Genomic DNA, 24,082 nt, shown 5'->3' with positions numbered 1-24,082 from the left:
AGTGTGAAGGTGGTTCAACTATTAGCCTGCTTTAAATTGATTTCAAGTAAAAGGGAGAACAGAGAGGAGGTTGCCCTCGCTTTTGTCCTAAAGAGCCATTTTATTAACATGGCATGCCAGGTTAATTGCTCCATATATCCATCTGGGAAATGTCTTTTTTCCGTAGGGGGAACCTTTAAAAAATATACAGCCGATCTAAAACTCAATATCGGGCCCCGAGGCGGCTATATTTAGAGTATATCAGCATCGGAGCATCCCTAGGTACAGTAAGACATATTAGTTCAAGGTAGAGCAAGAATATAGTTTGTTTCTCCATGTAGCCACAGTATGACATATTGGTTAAAGAAAGAGCAAGGATATAGTTTCTTTCTCCATCTAGCCAAAGTATGACATATTGGGTAAAGAAAGAGCAAGGATATAGTTTCTTTCTCCCTGAAAAATCTTTTGATGGCATTCTTTGCATTCCTTTCAAAAAGGGAATTGAGTGTATTTTCAAGTAAACGTCAGATGCGGATCTATCGACAGCTACCGCCTCTTTCACGATTGCCTGAGTGATTGGACACTTGAGAACACTCGCCAAGACGGCGGTACAGTAGGACGAATCAATCCATCGGGCAGAACAGACTTGCTTGCAAGGCTACCATTTAATATTCTCATTGTCAAAGTTGATGGAAGACTCATATTGTCATATTAATTTCAATGTCAAGTGGTCCAATCGGTGCGCCGTTCTGCAACGACGCCAGGTCACGTCATTTTTTCTGAACACTACAGTGAAAACTTAAGTGTTAAGATCAACTGTTCAAAAATGTCCTGTGGCAAATTTGACATTTATGGATGTTAAGTGGGTCGTGATTTTGTTAGAATTTAGGAGAGCTAGGCATCTTTTGGTTGCGAAATGTTGGATAATTAAGACATAAAATGTCATCAACTAAGAAGAAAAGGCTAGAAATCCATTTTCCAAAATCCCCTGTTTAGACCAGGATGAAAAAAAGGCTGCTCTGTAGATTGTGTGCTGGAAAATGTTGCTGATTAGCATTTCAGCCTTCACCTCAAACCGGGATTAATTGAAGGGCTTAAAGTATCAAGGGAGGGTTAATGAGGATATGAGTGAAGTATGTAGGCGGCTGCTGGTGGCGATGGGCGCATCATCTCAGATCTCCAGCTAAGCACGTTCTCCAATGGAGGGGCTACTTTGGCCTTGTATTAATTACCCCATTGTTGGCACACAAGTGCCAAGTCAGCAGGCTCTCATTAGGGTTTTAAAAAAGAAAAAAAATTAACTTACTGTTGTTATTAAACGTGTTTTATGCGGCACGGGGTGCTGCTAGTGGAAATTGCAAAATTCCAATCAGAAGCAGAAACATTGACACGTTCGCGGCTGTCATCTGGGAAAAGGCGAATGAACCCTCGAGATAAATAGATCAGCTGCTCCGGCCTTGCGTCTGACAGCAACCTGCTAGTCGTAACTTTTAAACGACGTCTCTTATGCGCAAACTAAGCTGCGGCAAAGCGGCCTGCTCCGGAGCTTTAGGTAAAAATAGAGTGAGAGGGGAAAAGTGGCAAAGGTTTCTGCAGCACTCAGCTACTATTTAAATGTCCTTTCCCAAAACTATATTTCATTTTGGACTGCCAGATTACCAGGAATTGGTGAATTTGCTTTGGTGCTATTTTTGTAACTAATGGAGGATAATCCTGCTTTAATTCATTGGTTTCTATTGACAATTTTGGAGGTTCAATTCATTTTGAGCGGCTTTTTCTGTTCATTTACTAATTTTTTTGAACCAAAAACGTGTGAAAACAGTAGCGGCGATGACGAGAACATGTCACAATCCTGCATGAGCCAGGCAACAGACGCCGGCACTTAGCAGACTCCCCCCCATGCTTGCTGATCTCCCATGGGGTTGGCTGATTACTGGGATTCTGAAATTACAGTCCTGATGAGCTGGAGCATTTTACAACGGGGTGAAAAAAAACAACTCTAGAAATGGGTCACGTCGAGTCCTCACAAGAAGGAATAGAAGGACTTTTTAAGGATTGAATGGATCACAGCATGAGCTGTAATCTGTGTCTGACAAGTGACTGATTAGAAAAGCATGCTACATGACGACCGGCTCTTTCTGATGACGTTGACGTGCATGAAAAAACAGGTGACAAATTGCATTTTGCGAATGTTTAAAGAATGACTGAAACTTTTTCCCATCATTAAAATTGGAGTGATGTGCAAATTCATTCAAATTTGACGGAAGGGGGGTCATTCTAACTTACATTTCTGAAGTCCAGTGTTCATCTGCGTGTGGGGGAGAAGCTGGAGGGGGAGCTCACCTGGCCCTGGCAGACAGGCCAGCATTTCACACAGACACTAATGCAACATGGGGAGCACGCTTCTCCTCACACTGTCAAAAAAAAGAAAGAAAGAAAGAAAGAAAGAAAGAAAGGGGAAGAAAAAAGGAGGTTAGTGGGCGTTGCTTAGCAATACACAAGCGCTGGCAATTCAAGCAAGTCATCTCCACGGGTAGACGCCTTAAGAAGTCTGTTCAATTACACGCTGATTGCTACCTGGAGCATCGGGTCAGGTGACATTTGACGCCGCTAACCACTTGACTCCACGAGGATCGCCATTCTTTGTGTGTTATGTATATATGTGTCTATATGGATGTGTATGTGTATACGTGTATACGTGTATACGTGTATACGTGTATATGTGTATATGTGTATATGTGTATATGTGTATATGTTTACATGTGTCTATATGTATGTGTATATGTGTATGTATATATGTGCTTATATAGATATATGTATGTATATGTATATATATATATATATATATATATATATATATATATATATATATATATATATATATATATATATATATATATATATATATATATATATATATATATATATATATATATATATATATATATATATATATATATATATATATATATATATATATATATATATATATATATATATATATATATATATATATATATATATATATATATATATATATATATATATATATATATATATATATATATATATATATATATATATATATATATATATATATATATATATTTCAGCAACACACATACAGGATGAATAAAGTTATCTAATCCAATCCATCTAATGGCAGGCCGGTAGACGCCCCAAATGTACTAAGAAAAATGACCATATCCAAATGTTTCCATTTGAAAAGAGCGACTGTAACATTTATTCCTCTTTCATGGCAGGAGGGCGCCGGAGCCCATCCCGGCTAAATACGAGGACCGCTTTAATAAATGTCTGCCATTCAGTGCAATAACCCCGACGCAATGGACGGGCAAAAAAGAAACGTTATCCACACTCCACTTGTCTTACTGCCGGATTCTCAACTAACACAGATGCTTGCTTAATCAGCACTAAAGAAGAGTCAGGAAGCAAATGAAGTCTAAAGACTCGATGCCCTCTCTTTTTAACAGCGCCAGTGTAGCGAGCGTACCGAGACAAACAATCTACCGGGGAAGGCAATTACCCACAAAACAACCTTGGCGTGCCGCCTAAGGCTTAAAGGTGTCTCTGCCCCCCTGCAGGGGGAAAAGAGACAAGCTCGGGGAAGGGTGACAAAGTGAGACGGAGAGGTGGAAGGATAGAAAGGGCAGGTGGCAGCTTTGGGGAAGGGCGCATTTGGCTTTCAAAAAAAAAGCAGTCGCCAGAAAGGTCAGGACGACAGCTCATTTAAATCTTCCCGGCGAGAGGAGGGAAAAACAAGTCTTAATGAAGCTGCCGCTTCCACGCAGACATCTGAGGGTGTCGCACCTCGGGGTGCCACCGAGGGCCACGGGGGCAGAGTAGCTAGATTCGTGCAGCGAGTGACGCGGCGGAGGCGCTCCGGGCCAGGGCGCCTTTTCTGCCTTGTGATTTACGGGTTGGAGCGCCATATGGCGGCAATCCTCGCTCTGGATTCGCTGTGTCACTACGCGTTAACTGTAATTGCTCTGATATGTTATTCTTTTTTTCTAGTTCAGGTACATGTGAGGATTTCTAGCTCCTATTCGCCGGCGTGCCGAGATCTCACATAAAGATAACGACGGAAATCTGTCGGGTGGGTGGATAGAAAACCACATATCAAATCCGCCGCTTTGACGGACGTCGTGTAGGAATAAAACGGCGGGGTAAGCCGGTACCGTCTGTTAAGGGAAGGCGCAGACGGCCGACAGGGGCATAGCTCCTCCCCCAAGGCGCTCCTGAATGTCAGAAAACGCTGCAGTGGGGAGTGCGGCGGCAAAGGTCAGCCTATGGTAATGCCCCAGCTGACACTCCGGCGGTATCGGCGGCCGCTGTCACGGCAACTAGTAGTACGTCTACCCATGTCACGATTCCGCAACGGTCGGCTTTGGTTTTACAGCCGCCCGTCAAGGTGGTGCAAAGATAGCGTGACATCTGATCGGCGCAACGTAACAAACAAACGGGGCAATAATGGAGGACCTGCAGGGGGTCGTCGGTATTGGTTGAGAGATTCTTCTCGTTCTGGATTGGACTCTGACCACTAGGCGAGGGGGCTCCTTAGGGTCTGAAGCCTGAAGCCAGACGGGGGCCGGTTTAGAAGCCTTTGTGACGCAGATACACAAGTCGAGCCAACTAAGCGTGAATTGGTTTGGTGGAGTTTAGCCAGGCATCTCTCGCTATCAGCCCCGCGCAGACTGTCAGGTTCTCAGAGTATTTTGGGGGGGGTTTTGTGGTGTGGCGAGTGGCCATGGGCTACTTACAGAAAGACATAAACATGGTGCGAATGAGAGTGAGGCCCGCATGTTCAATAATGCCAAAACAACAACAAAGAAAAGCGGGAGCTGTGGATGCTGCGTCAAATTGTTCCCAGGAAACCTGACCTATATCGCATTTTATTTTAATAAAAAAAGTAGCTTATTACGAGAGGTGCAGTAATGAAAAAAGCGAAACTAGGGTAATCCCTCAATTATCATGTCTTCCCTTATAATTATTTGAAAAAATATATATATATATTTAAAGTTGAAACATCGATGTACATGTATATGTATTGGATCCCAGGCACAAATTTTTACCAAAAACGTACTGTTCCAATACCCAAGCAATGTACTAACAAGAAGAAAAAAAAACTCAATTTCCATACTTTAAACAGTCGCTGCCAACCTCCCTGTCCGAATGCATTGGACATCTAGCACCGTCTTCTTCTGCAGCCAGCAAGTTCAATCCAGCAGCATTCCTACCAAAAGATAAAGAATAGCATTTTAAATACAGCAAAATAGTTTTAGACCATATTATTGGAGCAATATTTGCAGCTTTCCATGCCAATTAAATGCAAAAGCAATTAGGAGTGCTGCGTCACCCTCTTTTTTTTCTTCCAAGGCTTATAGAAACCGCTGCTAGAGAGAAGAGGAGAGGAGAGTGGTGGGGAAAAACAGGCGGATGCTACTTTAATTGCATGTTTACCCCCAGGTCATAGGTCTGAAATAGAACTAGCAAAAAAAAACTTCAATGTAACTTTCAGTGTTGATTTTCGCACGGAGAAATATGACAGTACTTTTTTTTGTGCCAGCCAGCTTTGTGGAAAAGTCAAGGAAAGAAAGAAAAGGAGCAGACAGAAGTGTAAACTTTGCTAAAGCATTCTGTCAAAAGAAGGGAAAAAAGATATTGGTGTCTTTAGCATGTTAACGAGAAATGAAAACATCAATATGACCTTGCTCGCTCGGGCATTTCCAAACAACGGCGCTTGTGAAGAATTTATGGGCACGAGTAGAAGGCCACAGCGGCGACGTGAGCTTGTAACAAAGTTTCATTAATCGGGAAAAAGTCTTTGCTTTGAGGAACTAACAAGAAAAAGTACTGCTTTTTTTACACAGTTGAATTGGATTATATTAGGGAAGTCGTAAATCCAATCACCTGATCAGAAATTAGGGCTCATGGCATCATTTTTAGATGAGAATAGGATAAAAAAGAAAAAGCAAAAGCTAAGAGACATTCCATTTGTAGCCTGGAAGCCCAAACATTGGAAAGCGGGAGTCTCGTTTGGATGTAAACAATAAAAATGCTTATCAGTGGAAAAAAATGTGCATGTGCTTATGTTTTCTCAGAATATGCCTGGCCAATAGATAGACATATTTAGTTTTTCAAATTATTTGTAGAAATGTTTTTTTAATAAATACTGCAACCAATTCTTCAATATAAAGTATATTTTTTGTGAAGTTTTATTTGGCAGTTAACAATGGAAAATATATTAAAGAGATTCTGCAATTTTTTGTATTACTTACGTTCAACATTGAATATTTTTAAAGTCTTTAAAGGGCAAGTTACTAACTTATTAAAAAAAGATGTAATATAACAACACAATGTGTGCAATGGTAGATTTCAATGATAATTATATACATTTAAATGGTGAAATACACTATGAACGGTTGTATTAATTTCCCCTTTTCAACAATAATGGGTGTGTCCAAAAAATGCAAAATGTGAGTGTGTATGGAGCAAATTTCTGCTTTTGCAAGCTTTAATGGTTCCTTCATTTCCAACGATTGGCCTCTCCCGCCTGCAATTTGACATTTTCAAGCGTCTCCAAATCAAATGTTCCAAGACCTTCATGTAATAGCCTATTAAAATCCCCCAAATCTCAGACTCCCACAGACAGCAGATAGTGGCAGAACACGGAAATGAATGCTGCTGCAAGATGATTTGTTATCTTGAAGAATTTTCCACCTTGTAGGAACCCGAACAGATCTCTCCCAGATTAACATGACACGCGTGAATGTTATTGCTGCTTTCATCTTCCTGGCGATGCAGTCAGATTATACCAGAGATTAAATGTCTTGAACATTTCATGTCAAGATTATGTTAGGATTTTTTATGGGGTAGCTGATGATATTTTGCAAATAAATGCAAACAAAATATAGATATTATTATTATTTTAAGTCAGGCCAGTATGTGGCCCGCGGGCCGTAGTTTGCCCACGTCTGGTCTAACCTAAGGTTTCCTTGACTGAAAATGTCTTGCATTTGAAGAGTGAATCATTGCAATTAGAAGTGAAAATAGCCCTTTTGCTCAACTCTTTTACTCCTACTTGAATGTTATCATCACACACGAGTATCCAAGAGTCATAGTAGACAACAATGAGCTGAGTCACATGGTATCAGATGCCAGACTTTGCCAGGTTCGGGGAACGGTAAAAGCGTGCTCACAACAACATGGAAGAACAGATGTTACGCCGCCTTGAGTCTCTCAATGTGCGGGAGCGAGAATCTGCCTGATATAATCGCGACACTTTAGACACGTGTTTTAAAACTTGTTTACAACTTTGACGCGTTTTTACGAACTGCATAATCCTAGTGCAAGTACAAGGTCAACATCTCAAATATACGACCATGCATTAGCACCAAATTCAATTCTTCACATAGAAGAATATTCTTCCTGGCTTCTAAGGGGACATTATTACCCACAATTTGGCGATTTTTGTCGGAAATCCATCCCAGAACTTTAGAAGTAACATCTCTCGTGAAAGTTCCAAAAAGGTGTCACCCTAAAAACTTTACAAGCCCTTCAAAAGCGCCCTTTTATAACAGCCCAGTGACAAGGAAAAAGCTGTCAATCTTTTCCTGGCGGCAGAGGAATGCGAAATTGGAACTATTTTAATTTGTTTGCATTTTGTGTGCCTTCCTCACACATGGATCATCTTGCTCAAATACAGCACTTGAAAGACTTTATTAACAAACTAAGGCTCCAATTAAAAGGAAAAGTAGCAGTGGGATTGTGCATTTTGCCTGGTAAAAATCCAAAAGCACCAATGGCCTGGCCTACTATTTATTTCCCTGGTATCCAGGTGTTCTCACGGCTTACATCTCAGCTTGGAGTGCTCTATAAACAAGTGTATCAATGCAGCTGTTTCCACAAATCTCTCTCCCACACAGGCACACAGAGACAAATGCCTCACGCACCGCCTCCATTTCTAGTTCTTTCCTACTGACGTACTACTTATTTAACACAAAACGATGCCCTGTCCACTCACAAGTACCATATTACTATTAGTGATGATGCCTAGTCTACAGACTAATTAAAATGATCCCAAATAGGGTTTAAAGTCTGTCAATTGTAAGTTTTTATACATTAACGGATAGTATCTCCTCAAAGAATGTTTAAAAAAGACCTGCACAAATCCATACTTATTGAAATTTTACAATAAAAACAATTTATATAACGGTTTGCCTCTGCATAGTGGAAAGCTAAGTTAAAGATTCCGGCATCTGACTCACTGGAAAACATTAGTCGACTCTATCGTGCAAAATGGAATATGAAATTGAATGTGGGTCAGAGGAGGAGCCAAGTTTGTCGAGGTTTTACCATCATGGGCTCCAATAACATGTCAAGGATAGGGATAGACAAACTGGTCGCCGCAGCAAAGAAAACTGAAGAGATAAAAATGTCTACCTTCCGCTACATCGCCTGGCCAACAGCTAAAATAGGATTAAAACTATGTTTCGAGCTTTTTGGTTTATTTTCCCAAGAAAAAAAGACTCCAGCTTGTAGCCCAGTGAAGTCCAATCAATTAAATTCAGTAAAGCCTCCCCTGAGGTAACAGTGGGAATTTAATGCAGAAAAACCTCTCTTTGTGTTATCCTGACAGAGGGACATTTATTAGGCCTCCCTTGAACAAGCCACTCTCCACTCACCATGCAGTTAAATTATCGTTTAACAGCGAACATGTCGAGTGGATTTTGTTTGGGAGGACCGTGCAAATGTATTTTGCTACACTGGGAACCGCAAAAAAAGTAGCAAGCCTTGATTAAAAATCCTCCACTGTTCTATAGATGCCGATCTGCCTCCTTCCTACGTAAGGTGGGGAAGGTCAAGCTCTGACATTCTGTCTAGCCCTCGGCTAATTCCGGTCTCCTCACAAGTGGAATAGAGTCAGTGTTTCTAGTGGCCAATTGTAGGACATTTGTGGTTATCTCGTCCAATTGGTTTGCGGTTGAATTTTGGCTGTGGGCTCTTCCTCCGACGCACGCCGTTTCGGGAGCATCGGGCAACGGTCAGCCAACCTATGACTCTTTGGAAAGGGAAGCAAACACGGAGAAAGCATGGTAAACATCTCACCTCTGTGTCTGCATGGGAACATCTGGTCCTCTAAGGGCCCTCAGTCTGTTGAACTATGGGCCCACACAAGCGCTCAGTTGTGTACTTCTGTTGTCATGGCGCCAGAATGATGACTTCTTCATAAGCACTACAGCCAGAAGAGAGGAAAAAAATAATAAAAATCAGCTACAAATCACAGCAATATTTTTCCTAATAGTTTATCTTTTTAAATGTAATCGACATCCATTCCTGTGAAAGACTTCAATTTGAGCATGTCATATGACTATGATGTATAATACGAGGTCGGACTATGACCTTGTTATCTTTTTAGACGATATAGGAGAGACCAAACGCATAAATCTTCAATAGCGGATCAATACGCTCATCCAGTCAAAGTACTACTACTGTCTTGAGCCCTGTATAAAGTCAACCCAAGTCCATAATAATAAATGGCTTCTCCCCTGTAAAATGAATGCAGTCATATGAGTCATGGAATTAGCTCAGCTGATAAGAGTCCTTTACATATCCTGCTGTGACTTCCTCGCGAGGATCTCCAGCGGCCATCCAATGACTCGAGACTGATGAGGCACGCTCAAAAGGTCTACGCCATCGAACAGAGCATTAATGCACCCGGCAGCAAATTTCTGCCATCGACCCCCGTTCCTTGCAATAAGGACAGCGCCATCAATCAAGGCCCAGATAGCCGACACCAGACGTGGCTTGATAAAGTAGGAGACCTTGGAGCTAATGACGAATGGATGTACCATTTGCCTTTTAAGCAAGAAGAAAATAAATACTGTATTTTCTTGCATATAAGCCCCCTCCAAATATAAGCTGTACCCTTTGTCATCCCTAGGTAAAATAGCAGGCGCAAAAGCGAGGTTTAGGCAAAATACTGTTAATTTTTTTCTTGAATTCCATTCATAGACATGAAAATAAATGTTGTTCAGCATTTAAAGTGTTGCGTTATGGTGTTTCGTGCATGTCAAGTCTTTTTTTTTGCGACAAATACAATGTATATGCGAGAAAATACGAGAAATAAATTAACGTGTGGTACTTTTTGTCTTCTAAATCCGACTGAAGCTCTCTGACATCACTCGGGGTTGTTTATGACCCTCCCCAAACCCTCTGTTCTCACACCAATGCTTGGGAGTGACCTCCAGGAGGCCCGCTAGTCTTGCTAATTGGGGTCTTTCAGAGCACAGTGGTCTAACCTCCAAAGGAGAGTAGATGAAGGAGAGAATTGGCTTGTGTTAAGCAGTAAATCAGGCAAAAAGTGGCTTAAAAACAACATGGTGAAAAACAGTGTGTGAAACTCATGCAAAAGTGGTTGAGAATATTTTATCGCCCATTAAAAAAACACATTGGGTGAGAAGATTTGAGATTTCAGATATAGTCCAATGTTGCAGCCAGTGTGGGGAAAAATAGGTTAAAAGCTTGGAGGTGAGAATAGGTACGGGGGGCACAAGACTTTGGAAAGAAAGTGGCCGTGAGTAGAAAGGTCCGCATTTAATTTGCTAATCCATCACAGCGATGGTGCTGCGTAACAAAGGGCGAGAGAAGAGTCGTGGGGGATTCGGATGCAATGGAGCATGCCGAGGGTTGCGCTTGTGGGTGTGTGTGTGGGTGGGTGGGTTTGTGGGTATGTGTGTGTGTGTGTGTGACTCTCCATGGAGTGGGCTGGGTCGGGTCGGGCCACAGCCTGTGGCCCTTTGGCCTTAAAAGCCTAGCCGGCGTTTGGGAGAAAAGGCTCGGGTGAGCTCGGGGCCGGCAAGACTAATCTCTTCATGTCCAAAGAATTGTTTAACTAGGTTTGACTGATTAACCCAAAGCCCTCCGTTGTGGTTGAAATCTATTTCTTCAATCAAATCTCCGCAAGTCATCACTCCGCAAAGTGAAAAAGAGAGCAGTGGGGAAACCAAAGGCCTGACAAATAAAATAAAATAAAGTAGAAAATCCAATTGGAGGAAGCGGACACTTTAACATCTAATTGCATATAAGGAAACATGACTAATTTCATGAATACATTTCGAAACTAATAAAATTTAAATATTAATGAAGTACAGAAAAACTATTTGTTATTAGCCCAATAAAACTTTAAAGTGAATTTTGGTTGTTGCATTTAATGCATTGTTAACAAAAACTAAATGAATGCCCTAAATAAAACTATAAAGTTATTGTTTTGTTTTTAATTCATTTTGATGGACAATAATAGACATCTATTTTATTTGGGCGTATGATCTTGCATGCCATTGACAGCACTAGACATGCAATTTTTGCACCAAGACGGGCAAATGAAGCAACAAAATGGATCGGACATCTAGGCCGTCAATCGTCGACGGGTCGCCCTAATAGCAGTCAACGATTGCACCCCGCCAGGTCGAGTTCAAAGTACTCGGAGCAGAAAGTGTAGCACCACATTAGCTTTTGGCCGTTTCACACAAAAGGCAAATTTAAGGCACTCTCCCCCTTATGTGGAAAGGAGGTTGCCGGGAAGATTAACCCAGCTTCCTTTTATAGCCTCTGAGAAAAGGTTAAATCACATCTTCCATTGCCTGAAATGTCTGCGAGTAATTAGATCAAGAATATGACTCTTCCTCTGGCAGACTGCAGCTGATCAAAGCCTAATGATGGTGTCAGTGCCTTTGGCAGTCCTGGCTGGATAAATCTCCCCATCGGGACGGCAATCTGTCAGAGCCGCCAGCGCCGCTAAACAGCGCGGGACGCACGCCGGCGGAATGGCGCTTGACACAAAGTCGACTAAACCAACCGAGTCCGCGTACCAATAAGCTCTCCGTCAGCGGCGCCGCATTAAAATTCGCCGCCGTGATTAAAGCTCTATTTGTTTTGGCGCCGGACCGGACGTTTCTATATACACGGGAGGACCGGATCGGAGCCGAGAAGCACCTGGACCGGGGGTTGGGGGGGCTATTCATTACAGAAAGCCGACACTGGAATCCCCACGACGAGAGTTGGGAAGCGAGGAGATCGGCGAGGCCGTCACACGGCAACATGACCTGCCTCGGGACTCCTTACATATGAATACTTAGAAAAATGTCTTTCAAAAAATGGGAGACCCCCTCCCTACCTCCCACCACTCATACTTCCATCCCATTCTATGGATAAGGCGCGACTTGAGGGTATATTTTGTGCCTGATGTAAAATGGTTGTGCAGTGGCGTGATAAAACTTGACATTTTCCTTTTCTAACTCAATGCTTCCTTTGTAAACAAGCTTGTGGTTTTGCGTGCTGGTGCACATAATGGTCAATTTTATTATCTGCTGGCCAACTGAAAGGGTGCAAACAAAGAGGGGAAATGGCAGGAGATATGCCAATCATTTATCGTTGAAAGATGGAGGACAAAAGGGGCCCAGAGAACCTGATGGCTTTTCTTTTCTGTGGCATGTCGGTTCCGTCTGGTAAAAAAAATGGGGGGGCTTTTAAGACACTAGTGAGGAATGTGACCCAAATATTAAAAAAAACATACAGGTGGCACATACTTAATTCTTTAAAAGGCTCTCATAATAGATAATGCTAGAATTGGTCCATTTAAGTGGATTGGATGCCCATTGCTGACAATAATTGAGATACTATAAAATTTTCAACAAAAAAAGCGTTATTGAAGGCTAACTTGGTTGTATTTAGGCATCAATTTGGTTGTCATACTTGAAAAATCTCTATTTTCATACCCTGTCCGGGAATTTGGACCCCGATGGACGACATTCGAAGCCCTCAAGAGGGACTAAAATGGAGTTTTTCGATGGCTTCAAAGGGCCCATCTTGCCAGAGATTGTCCATACGAAGGTCACAATCTTGGCCTATCTTTTCAGCGGCTTTTCACAACACAACCCGGGGCCTTTTCCAACAACAGGAAGAATGTCATCTGGTTACTTTTCAAGGCACGCAGATAGCATTCACTGCGACCAACAATGGCTGCAAACAGGACTAGAGGGTGAGAGGTTATAAAGAGCCCCATTCTAAGTGCCGCTCGCCCGCCCGCATAGACGCATGCGGAAAAATCAAAACACACCCACACGCTCAGGGCCGCCAGGGGTCACGGCGAAGGGCCAACTGCCTCCTCACCTCTGCGCTGGCGTCAAAGAAGCTCCCTGACATGGAGACTCCTCCACCAGTCAAAGCCTTTTGAGATGGCCCATTCTTGCAAAAATAACAAGAAACTACTTATCTACAACGCTGTGCAATATTGACATTTTATATGGTACTTTAAGTCATTTCATATTCCAACAACAATATACAGTCTTTCTAAAATGAGTTGCAACGTTTTGTTATTTTTTTAATCTATGCATACAAGACATAAACAGAAGAGACAAATGTATGATAAGATTGAGCTGATTTATGATGGAAAATATGACCAAGTTATAAGCTCTGAATGTACCACACGATAAGAAACCGTTTGGAACAGATGGCCCAGTCAAGCTCTATCCAACCCGGCAAAACTGTGACAACAACTTGCGTGTCAAAGAACTGGGAAAAATCCCCCCAAAATGCAAATATTTTCCATTTTGTTATATTTTCACATGCAAATTAAATACCAAGTATAGTCTAAATGCAACTACTTTTGGTTAAAACGATGTACTAGATTTACTTTGCTTAGAATTTGACACAAATCCCACTCGTTAATTGTTTGGTTTGCATTAATCATCCAAAAAACCCAAAACTCCCAACAATGAAGACATCCATTCCCCAACAAAGCATTTGAAATATTAAAAATAAAGCCCAATTAGCCAGCAGCCTTTTCCATCACCTCCCCCCCTTCGTCTAATCCCCGGAAGCCTTATCTGACGTTTGTGCCAAGTATGACACATGCGTATCTCGTCTGAGCTTTACTGCTGCTTTGTCAGGACATTCTATGCGACCCTGCAAACCGGGTCGTCCTCAGAGCCTTCTAACCCCGCCCATCCCAATACATACAATCGGCAAAAAAGACTGTAAAACCGCAATAACAGATACTAACATCAACCAGGATGTCATTCGGGACAGGGTCTTATTAGACTGACTTTGAGGGGGTGCAGGAGCCGAATGATCAGATTGAGACGGCCTTATCTCGGGCTTCGAAAAGATAGCCGAATGTGGCCTGCTCCTGGGCTGCCGATGGAGGCAGATAAACAACTCCTTCGTCTCCGCGGAGGCCGATCCCAACGAGATGCCTCCCGCCGCCACGGCTGTCGTTTCCGCCGGCAATGTCACAGCGAGCCGTGCATTCTTCCGCCATGGCCCTCCAGATGAAGACTAAACAATTGCTAAAAAGCCCTCATTGGTAGTGCTTGTTTGCTTCTCTGGCTTATAGGCCTTGGGGTTTGTTGATGGCGCAATCTACTCGGAAAGACCAGAGCTTTTTACCCCCCTCCCACTAATTGGAACGGGCCAGCCGGGGATGCAAATCCTGCGAAAATTAAATCAAAAGCAGCGCTGACACGTATTGCAGGGGAAGGAAGGCACAAAGTGTGCCTGCAGTCATTTGGATAAAGCCAAATGAAAAGGCATATGACCTGCCTGGAGCCCTTGGGGTCATTTCCTTACTCTCAGGCTAAGGCACAACTGGGCCACGGTAGCCATAACAACCAATTTGCAAGTAGGCCTGCCACATAGCATTATTTTCATAGCCGTCTAAAGCCCATGAGTCGATTAATGGGTTCACAAAATTGGCTTCTTTACTGTATATATTACAGATATCTGTCAATAGTTGCTGTAAATGTTTAAAATTGTCATATAGTGAACATTGAACCAAATAATTGCTTTCAAAACGCATATTTACAAGGAATTTGCATCCTGCCATTAACAGCAATGGACGCCCAATCCTTTCCGTCTATTAAAGTCTATGGCAGCCATTGCCAAGTTAGTATTTGGAAAATTTTCAATCAAAAATAATGTTTCCACTACTCAAAACAGATGAAACAATGGATTTTTTGATTATGCACGATGGCGCCATTTGCAAGGATTGTACACTCCCACATTTCTGACTTCCTGAAATGTTCATAATGTCTTCAAACAAGACCTGAGACCACAGAACAAAGCAGCCAGGACACGCCTGGAAAAAAAGGGAATATGGGGACAACCTGTTTAAAAAAAAAAAAAAAAAACACCAAGGTATGGAGAATAAAAAAGTCCTATATATGCACATAAAATTCCCAAGCAACACCTGCTAGAGATTTAACATCCACTAGCCCCTGCAGGGGAAAGAGGATTGTGGAGAGAGGCTGGTTGCATATTTCCAATTCAAATTGCACTTTCATCGTGCTCCTTCTGGAAAAAAAAGACACGGGCAGTTTTATTCAGCTCTAACCGGGGGAGGGAATGGGACTATCGACTAATCAATGGTATATAATGACCCCACTGTGATTGCAAGTTCTTGACATTCTTTTGCATCTTGTGATGTTTTTCGTAGTTTTGCAATGGGTATGATGGAGTGGACACTTTTTACTTGGATTAAAAAAATCTAAATCAGAATAGAAATGGACATAGAAGTGGCTTTGATTTGTTCTACAATTAATTCTAATAATTTTATGCAAAAAGTTCATCTGATCTTATTTTTAATCCAGATTCAGACAGATTAAGACAGTTTGCCCATGTAAACGTAGCCACTGACACCAATTTAATAAAGCGGGGTTTTAGATTATCCACTTAGAACTGCAGTTAGGAATTATATTGTTATTCTGCAACATAAAGCTTAAATAAAAACGTTTTAAATTAGCAGGACTGATAAAGTAAACAAGCAAATTTAACATTTTGGGGTTATTCACAGTTATTTTTGATTGATTTAATTCATAAAATCGGGTCACTTGTACTATAAAGCTGTGAAAAAAATGGCAGTTGATCATAAATCATTTTTTGTTTGTATCCAAAGCAAAGCAAATTTCAGAAGCTGATAAGATTGCCCATGACTGATGTCCGAAGCCTTGGCATTCCATGCCATTTATATTTATTTTCATTACCACCAGGCCATCTTTTCACACACATCAGAAACACTTGGGGAAAAAAAAGCAGATAAGGCTGTTCTACCTACGCTGTAAATCAATACATTCCAATTCATTTGTCAGCGGCTGGCAAGAAAACCTCAAGTCAAACTTGCTTTTCTGCCCCCAAGCAAAGACTATGGGTTCGTGGTGACAGGTCAAAGAGTCAGCACATGACTAGTGAACAAGCCAGCGAGTGAGCGGTATTTCCCTTTGGTGGAGAGCCCTCATTTTCTAGTATGCTGACCAGCCTGACATGAACAAATGAGCCAGGTGCTCCTGACATTCAGCCTTGTCAGCTCGCTTTTTAGTTGATTAGCAAATGCGCAAATCATCATCCGACTTCATTCCAAGTCGGAAAACACTCAATGCCGCGTGCTAACTCGGGTGGGGTGCGACAATCTATCCATATGGTGATATATTGTGATACTTTACATCCCAATAGGTCATCCGAAATTTGAATTGGCTCCTTTTTATAGAAGGCTTGCTACTAAAAATTGCAATAAAACATCTCATTGGCTGCATTAACTGGGCTTGACATCCAATTCATCCTGGGATATGAATTTCAACTTTTAACCAAGTTATATAATATTTAAACCCTATAATAATCACTGATGAAATTTTGTCTCCAAAACCAAATTGGACCTTGCTGAAAACAATCGTGCTCGACCTTTGACCTTTCACCATTTTTCCCTGCAAAAAAAACATGTGGGTAATAAGCAAATTTACAAACACTGAACCGCAAATATGCATGGGAATGCAATGCAATGTAAGGTTTTTTAAGCATCACAAAGTCCCCAAGTAGCTACTGGAAAGACTTTATTCTGGTAGAGGTGACATTATAGCACTTTACAGATGGGAGAGGCCTTACAGTCATTTGTTTCTAAGACCTAATTAATCTTCATTGCGCTGGGAAACATAGCACCCCGTTGCAAAAAGGCTTCCTTCTGCTCGATAATTGCACTGAGTCTGGGGGGCTGAGTTTCCCCGACGACACGCTCTGAAATTTAATTATCTGCTCTATGGTGAATGGAACTGGGGAAAAAATATATATTGTAAAACTCTACTTTTGCACATCCTACAAGCTTACTATAATGTCACATAAGTAACCATTGTTATTGTGCATTGAAATGTAAAAATAAGTTATAATTTTTTTTTAAACTATCTGCCATTAAGGGCAAGGGACCCCCGATCCAGCGACCATTCGCTCTAAGGTCTCTCGCCATCATTGGCAGCCAATAATTCCCATTATCCAGGCATAGTCCAGTGAGTAACAACTAGTCAGAACATTTATCATCGTCTTTGGACGGGCGACAAGCGCTCCCTTTTTCTGCGTAGCTGGCAGCCATCTTGGGTAGGGCGACAAGCAGTTGGAAACTAGATCTGGGAAAGTACATACCATGCAGAAAGTCATTTCTGAGTCCTCCCCATCAATTAACACAATGACCAAACAGATCTCAAAGCACACACTTACCTTGTGGAAAGCATTCCTCTGTATTATCCAGCCATACTCCAGTGTTAGGAATAATTCCCCATGACTCCGAGCAGCCCCCCAAAAAACAACAGCAGCAGCATTAACATTCCACGGTGCAAAGATCAGACTCAGATGGGGGGCAGAAACATCGATTGGATCCCATTAGTTAAGTGCGCCCTTAGGATAGCCCAAATTTGATCAGGGACAGACCTCTTCTGTCCAGACGCAAACCATTAGTCGCCGTGGTGAATAGAATAAAATAGTCCTCATCACTGACTCTTTCTGAAAGAGTCATCTCTTCACTCCGCTTCCTGTGAGGTTGACGTATGGCCCAGTGACGTCAACCTTTTGTTATCACCTTTTAACACTTGCTTTCGCAGGTGGATGAAAAAAACCTCCTCACTGCTCCCCGAGATCATTGCAGCCAACATGTTCCCCGATACGCGCAAACAACTTAATTGGGGCTAAATAAAGCCTTGACACGAATAGCATGAGCAACTCTAACCACAGGAGACGACGCAAAAGGGGGCACGACCGTAGAAATGGGATCAGGCTGATTTTAGTAGGGAAATGGTCGTCAATTCACAAATGTTGTCACAAGAACTAGCAGGGCATCTTTAGATCACTTTCAAAATCAATAGCGATTTCATTCAATCTTTTAAGCACGATTGCATTGCAAGGTGAAATGACGATAAAGATTAGTAGAATCAGCTTGTAGAGTTAAAAAAAAAGAGTGACCAGCTCCGGGCTAGCTAACCTAGCAGGTCTCAAACGTATGTATAGTACACAGTCAGTCCCATTGTTGCACTCTCCTCATCGGCGTTTTTGTCCAAATATATGCACCCGATCGCAGCCGGCCTGTGAGCGAGATGGCGAAACAGACAAAGTGTGACAAAGAGGCGTTGACTTACCCACCGTCCACCTCTGCGAAAGGCATCTTTTAGTCGGTAGCCATGGTTGAAAAGGGACAGATTTCCTCCCGTCGCTGCGCGTTGCCGAATCACTGCTGTGCTGCTGTCTGCGGCAGCAACTTCCGGCGCATGCGCCTTACATGCATACGTCTGCACTCTAGTTAAAGGGACACGACACATTTTTAACATGTGCATCTCACCAAAACAAAAAAAAGTCTTGTTTCATTCTTTGGCTGTCATAGACATCCAAAAAAAGCTGATGTCACTAAATATGATTTTTTTTGTGCAAGACACGACATGTGCAGAAGTATTGACATGTGCAATCAGAAAGAGAGAAAACAGAAATCTGGAATTGTTAGGCCCTGAAAATAAGCATTTAAAATCAATTTTCCCATCTATCATTGTCAATGCAAATGAGTCACTTTTAAAAAAATCATCATATTTAGCTTGTTATTAGGGTGCATGTCTGCTTTTATTTTGTAATAATTGTTTTTTTATAGGCCAGCTTAGCCACTGATAGTCTCCGCTTGTGTCCTATTTACTCCTATATAAATAGTCTGCGCCTACGCCTGTCCTTTGTTAAATCATCTTGTCATGTCCAGGACCAGCCTTATTTTCATTTTACTGAAGAGTATTTTTTTTCTTTTGCTCCTCTTTCAATAGACGTGCATTTTTTCCCTTTGTCTTTTAAAAAAGATCCATATTTTTCCAAGAATCCCTTCCGCAAAACAACCCCCAATCTGCACACGTACGTTAACGCCGGCACTAAATTCGTGGAGCAGGGCCTCCTTTTCCACATCAGCGAGTGAAAGAAGAGGAAAATGCGGCATGAAAGCCCAATCACACGCGGCGCTTAAAGTTCAGCAGGTGGGGAGCAGCCAGCTCCATCAGGAAATAATACAAAGTTAATGATGCAGAATGCTACTCTATTCCTCCAGAGCAAAGCCCACGTCGATACGGGATGTCAAAAGAACGCTGTTCCCAATTATGCTTTTTATATTCACCGACGACATGAGCGATGATTTCAAAGCCAGGCGTTATTGATTGGCTCGGCAGACAAGTCCCATCGATTGGAAGTCTTTACTTGATCCCCTCGCTGTGAAAGAGATTGTACAATCAGAGCGTGAGTGCGACCTATATGCTTCGTTTAGAGCAGGGGTAGGGAACCTATGGCTCGGGAGCCACATGTGGCTCTTTTGATGGGTGCTTATGGCTCTCTGCTAAACTGTGAGCTAAAATCTGGACACTACCTCTAGAGTTGCTTTAATCTTCCACTTTTTAATTAAACCTTTTTGCCATTGATTAGCATCATGGTAGCAATTTTGTCAACATCATTCTGGGACTTTTTCTACTTTAAAGGCAGTGAAATGACTAAAAATGCACAAGTTTTCATGTATTTTTACTTCTAGTAAATTCTGAGTATGGCTCTCAATGAATAACAATAGAAAATATGAATTGTTTATGGTTCTGTCTGTCAAAAAGGTTCTCCACCCATTGTTTAGAGGTTCAATTGCTTTAAAATAAAAATTAATAATGGCGTGATTGCCGAATGTGCACTCGGATGTCTGAGGCCCGCCGTCGAAAGTCACGTACGTGTTCATTAATCTGTTAAGAATGTGCGAGGAGGAGGAAGGAAAGCCAACCAGCTGTGCAGCATCGCGCCTCTCAATGCAATCACGGCGTGATGGATGCTCTGACACATTGTTTTTTTTTTTTCCACCTCCGCTCCCCGTTGACATGCCTCTGTGGCTCATGTGCTTATTATTCCGTGAACTTTGTTATTCCTCATGAGCAGACGGCTCTTATTAGTAAGGAGGACGCCGCCAGTTACCGTGTAGCTAATCCCAACCCGTGTTAACAGCGGGGTGTAAAAGACGACGACGCCCATTTTTGGACATGTAATTACATTGAATGGATGGTAGACTCTTTTTTTAAAGGATGCTTTACTTTTAATACTAATGCAGTTTTGGGAGATATGTGTCCAGCCTGAGGCCTTGAATGAGGATAGAGAAAGGCAAAGTTGACTGATCCTTAAATACCCTTGAATTCTTTTAAAAGCTCTATTTTGTCCCGCTCGGAGAGCTTTTAGTGTTTGATGATGACAGATTGGGAGCTACCTGATATGCTTCATCATCCTTCCCCACTGGAGGTGTTTGCCACACGCTGAGCGAGTCCTCCAGGACTAACAAACAGACGGCGTGTTTTGGACTCTGAGGAGACATCTGCTCGGCCGCCGTTAAGCGGAGCTAATGAAAATAACTTTTTTTTCTCGCAATGACACGGAACTTTTTGTCATGATTTGTTTAGGTCACTGACGGGTGACTGAGGATGGCTGGGGGAACATAAAGGAAGCTTTTAAAGGCTGATATCCGTTTTAAAATTCAGCAGATGTTTGTTTGTGCAATGTGATATCGTGAGAGTGTAATGCTTATTTTAGGATCTGTGAAGCCTACCTGCTGTTGACAGGTGCACACTGAAGTGAGCTTGAAGCGTTCCTCAGAGAGTTACTGGGAAATATTGGACATTTTCTTTGTTGTTTTTCAAATGGTGTATTCGTCCAACTTCTGAAGCAAATTATGGTCGTCCCTAAAACGGATATGCCAAAAGGAAAAGTATTAATTTTTGGAAGAACAAAAATGAGTATGAAAATATGAGTATGATCCATTTTACCATTTTGGACAACAGTGACACACCTCTGTAATGCAGTAATAAAATATAATAGTCATTTTAAAAACTGTTTTAGTCAGTTGTTTACATCGTATAGTTCCAAAAATGGCCGTTAGAGAGCAGTGATGCAATTTTAAATACGGTCTCAAAACAGGAATTTTCGACTCGTTGGTCAAATAAACATGGCTGCGCCCTGGTGACGTTTCTGTAGAAGGAAAAACAGCGACGCGGATTTTAGTTGGACGTCTATACATGTCCTATTCTTTGGAAAAGGTTTCTGACAAAGTATAATGGCTTTCAGAGTGTGTAGGCGAATTATTAGAAGCTCGGATCTCGTCTCCAGACGACTTATCGTGCCTGTCAGACAACAACAACCGCAATGGTTTCTTACCACAGGTTAGTGGTTTATCCTTCTCATGTATAACGTGACTCAAGCTTACCTTCATCGAGATCGAACATTATCTAGATTTTCCGAGCGACATCGGAGCCCAATTTTACACGTGGATGTCATCACATCTTAGTTAAACGTTTTATATGACACCCACACTTAGTTTATTTCCGCGTTTAGCATACTAATGGATCTATCATCACTGTTCACCTAGCAAAAAACATATATCAACATAATTTACCTTCATCGCTGTGCATGCAAACTAGTAGTATCTATATTCTAAATCGAAGCCACTTTCAAAGTCTATCCGACAACGAAAAGGCGTTTCAGTGCCCTCCTGTGGACAATGTTGGAACTTCCACAAGTGTAGTACTTTCTATAGAACTGATAGTGCATGTTCCAGTTCTATGTTATTATTATTATGATTTTTTTTCTAAAATGATATTGGTTTGACAGGAAATGCTGCTTGTTTGTGCGGGAGGAGCAACTTGATTGGCTTCATTCCTACTCGCTCCATCACATCTGACACATTTGTAAGCGGATTGCTGAAAGACAGCGACAGCCAAGTGGACAGCAGCACTTATCGCCTTCCTGCATCAGTGCCTCCAGACAGAGGTAACTTCTTCAAGACTGGGATTATCTTGCTGTCATATTAACCCAATTTTGTGATTCCGCTACAGGTGAACAAATGTGTCTTCTACTGAGACATCCAAATCAGCCTGAACATGCAAAAGTTCTGAAAGTAGCCATAATTGGTGCTCCCAATGCTGGAAAATCCACTTTGTCCAATCAGCTTCTTGGCAGAAAGGTCTCTTCATTTCAACCTGCATTTTTAAGTGCTATGATACAATTTTTCTATATCTTGATACCATATTATTGCATTAAAGGTCTTCGCCGTGTCCAAGAAAGTACACACTACGAGGAAACGTGCCCTGGGGGTCCTAACAGAGGACGATACCCAGATTGTAAGACTTTGCGTCCATTCCCGTGTGTCCCATTAAAAGGTCACATCTGAGCTGTTGTGTTTTAGATTTTACTCGACACCCCGGGCTTTACTACCCAATCAAAAGTCAAAAGGTACATTTGCTAGCCATATTTGATCATGTGTACTTTTCTTGGAGGGTGACTCTCATTCCCATTGACAGACACCAGCTTGAAAAATCTTTGCTTTTGGATCCTTGGAGCACGGTGAAAGAGGCCGACTTAAGTACGACTGCATTTGAAAATTCTGACCCAAATGTCCCAGTTCATTCACGGTAAGCGTCTATTCACAGTGGCCATCGTGGTAGACGTGTCGGATAAATGGACAAGCAGGAGGCTGGACTTGGAGATCCTTAAATGCCTGTCACAACATCCCGACGTCCCGGCCATCCTGGTCCTCAATAAGGTCTGCTCCAAGTCTGCAGGACAACTGAAACATGTTTTTAATTGTCTGACTCTTCAACTTCAAGGTAGACCAGCTGAAGATGAAGGACAAACTTCTCAACATCACGGCCGAGCTGACATGTGGGGTGGTCAACGGACGTAAACTTCGCGTCCGATCGGCCATCGATCGCCTTCGGACGGAAAAGGCGCCGGATTCGGAGGAGCGGGACGATGGCGCCGAGTCGTCGACTTCAACCAAAGAACGGATGAAATCGCTGAAGGACCAAAAGGGCTGGCCTGGCTTCAAGGATGTCTTCATGCTCTCGTCTCTGGATGCAGAAGATGTGGAGACGCTTAAGGTTTGGCTGCAGCATTTTTGGGGGTTATGAGCATTCAGTGTTGATTTATTTTTATTTTTTCTAGAGCTACTTAATGATGAGAGCCAAATCAGGGGCGTGGCAGTATCACAGCGAGGTCCTGACCGATCAAAATCCAGAAGAAATGTGCATGAACATCATCAGGGAGAATCTGCTGGAGCACCTGCCGCAAGAAGTTCCCTATTCCGTCACGCAGGTGATTGGCCGATGACGTAAATCTAATTTTGAGCCATGTCAATCATTTACATGACTTCTTGTTTGCAGTTTATAGAGGTTTGGGACGCGGATGAAAAAGGACAGATCAATATTTTGGTGAAACTTCAAACTACAAAAGAAACTCACCAGGTATTTTCCAATCGCACTACTTTCTCCAAAATGGATTGGGCGTCAATGTGTTTTTTTTATCTGGCAGAGGATGGTGATCGGCACGGCGGGTGGGATGATAGCCCGCATCGCCCAGGACACCAGCGATCGGCTGACCCGCCTCTTCCTCAGACAGGTCAACCTGAAGCTCGCAGTTAAGATGAAAAAAGCGAAGTGATTGACTCCAAATAAATGCCGTAAAAGACAGACGGGATCGAGCCTGACGCTTTTCTCTTCGTTCCATCCACCAATAACCAGACTCTCATAAAAATACTCTTGATGATGAAGTCAATCTGTCAATGTATTTCTCCCTCTGAAACTTGCTTTGAAAAAATATCTGGCAACCTTTTATTTACATTTGTCTCCCCTAATTACCCATTAAAAACAAATGAAACGTTGAGTCTTTTCATTTTATTGAACATTTTTAAAGTAATTTTACAGACTTGTGTTAGTTCATCGAAGCAATTCAAATGTTAAAT

General features: G+C 42.1%; 2 protein-coding genes across 3 annotated transcripts in view; one reads left to right on the top strand and one right to left on the bottom strand.

Moving 5' to 3' along the window:
• Positions 1-21,766, bottom strand: part of fam222ba (family with sequence similarity 222 member Ba) — a 25,905-nt gene extending 4,139 nt beyond the window's left edge. Inside the window, exons 1-6 of one of the 2 annotated variants that reach the window (XM_077741287.1) lie at positions 21,740-21,766; positions 20,897-21,029; positions 18,444-18,600; positions 9,106-9,232; positions 5,138-5,230; positions 2,266-2,393 (exon numbers count right to left, since the gene is read on the bottom strand). In XM_077741287.1, the coding sequence (XP_077597413.1) occupies positions 2,266-2,347 (82 nt within the window). In that variant the 5' untranslated portion in view covers positions 2,348-2,393; positions 5,138-5,230; positions 9,106-9,232; ... (1 more) ...; positions 20,897-21,029; positions 21,740-21,766. Of the gene's footprint in view, positions 1-2,265; positions 2,394-5,137; positions 5,231-9,105; positions 9,233-18,443; positions 18,601-20,896; positions 21,030-21,550; positions 21,691-21,739 lie in introns of those variants that run through there. The other variant, XM_077741288.1, reaches the window with a different exon arrangement.
• On the top strand, positions 21,271-24,003 carry eral1 (Era-like 12S mitochondrial rRNA chaperone 1). Its single transcript, XM_077741289.1, has 11 exons — positions 21,271-21,506; positions 21,955-22,113; positions 22,179-22,306; positions 22,386-22,463; positions 22,529-22,575; positions 22,644-22,705; positions 22,773-22,885; positions 22,950-23,222; positions 23,287-23,436; positions 23,505-23,585; positions 23,653-24,003. Exons 1-11 carry the CDS (start codon positions 21,401-21,403, stop codon positions 23,779-23,781), a joined length of 1,326 nt encoding a protein of 441 aa, XP_077597415.1. The 5' UTR covers positions 21,271-21,400; the 3' UTR covers positions 23,782-24,003.
• The last annotated feature ends 79 nt before the right edge of the window (positions 24,004-24,082 follow it).

Source organism: Stigmatopora nigra, chromosome 19 (assembly GCF_051989575.1).
Source record: "Stigmatopora nigra isolate UIUO_SnigA chromosome 19, RoL_Snig_1.1, whole genome shotgun sequence".
Lineage (NCBI taxonomy): Eukaryota > Metazoa > Chordata > Actinopteri > Syngnathiformes > Syngnathidae > Stigmatopora > Stigmatopora nigra.
Note: the sequence above shows the minus strand (reverse complement) of the source record. Positions and strands in the feature narration are given on the sequence as shown.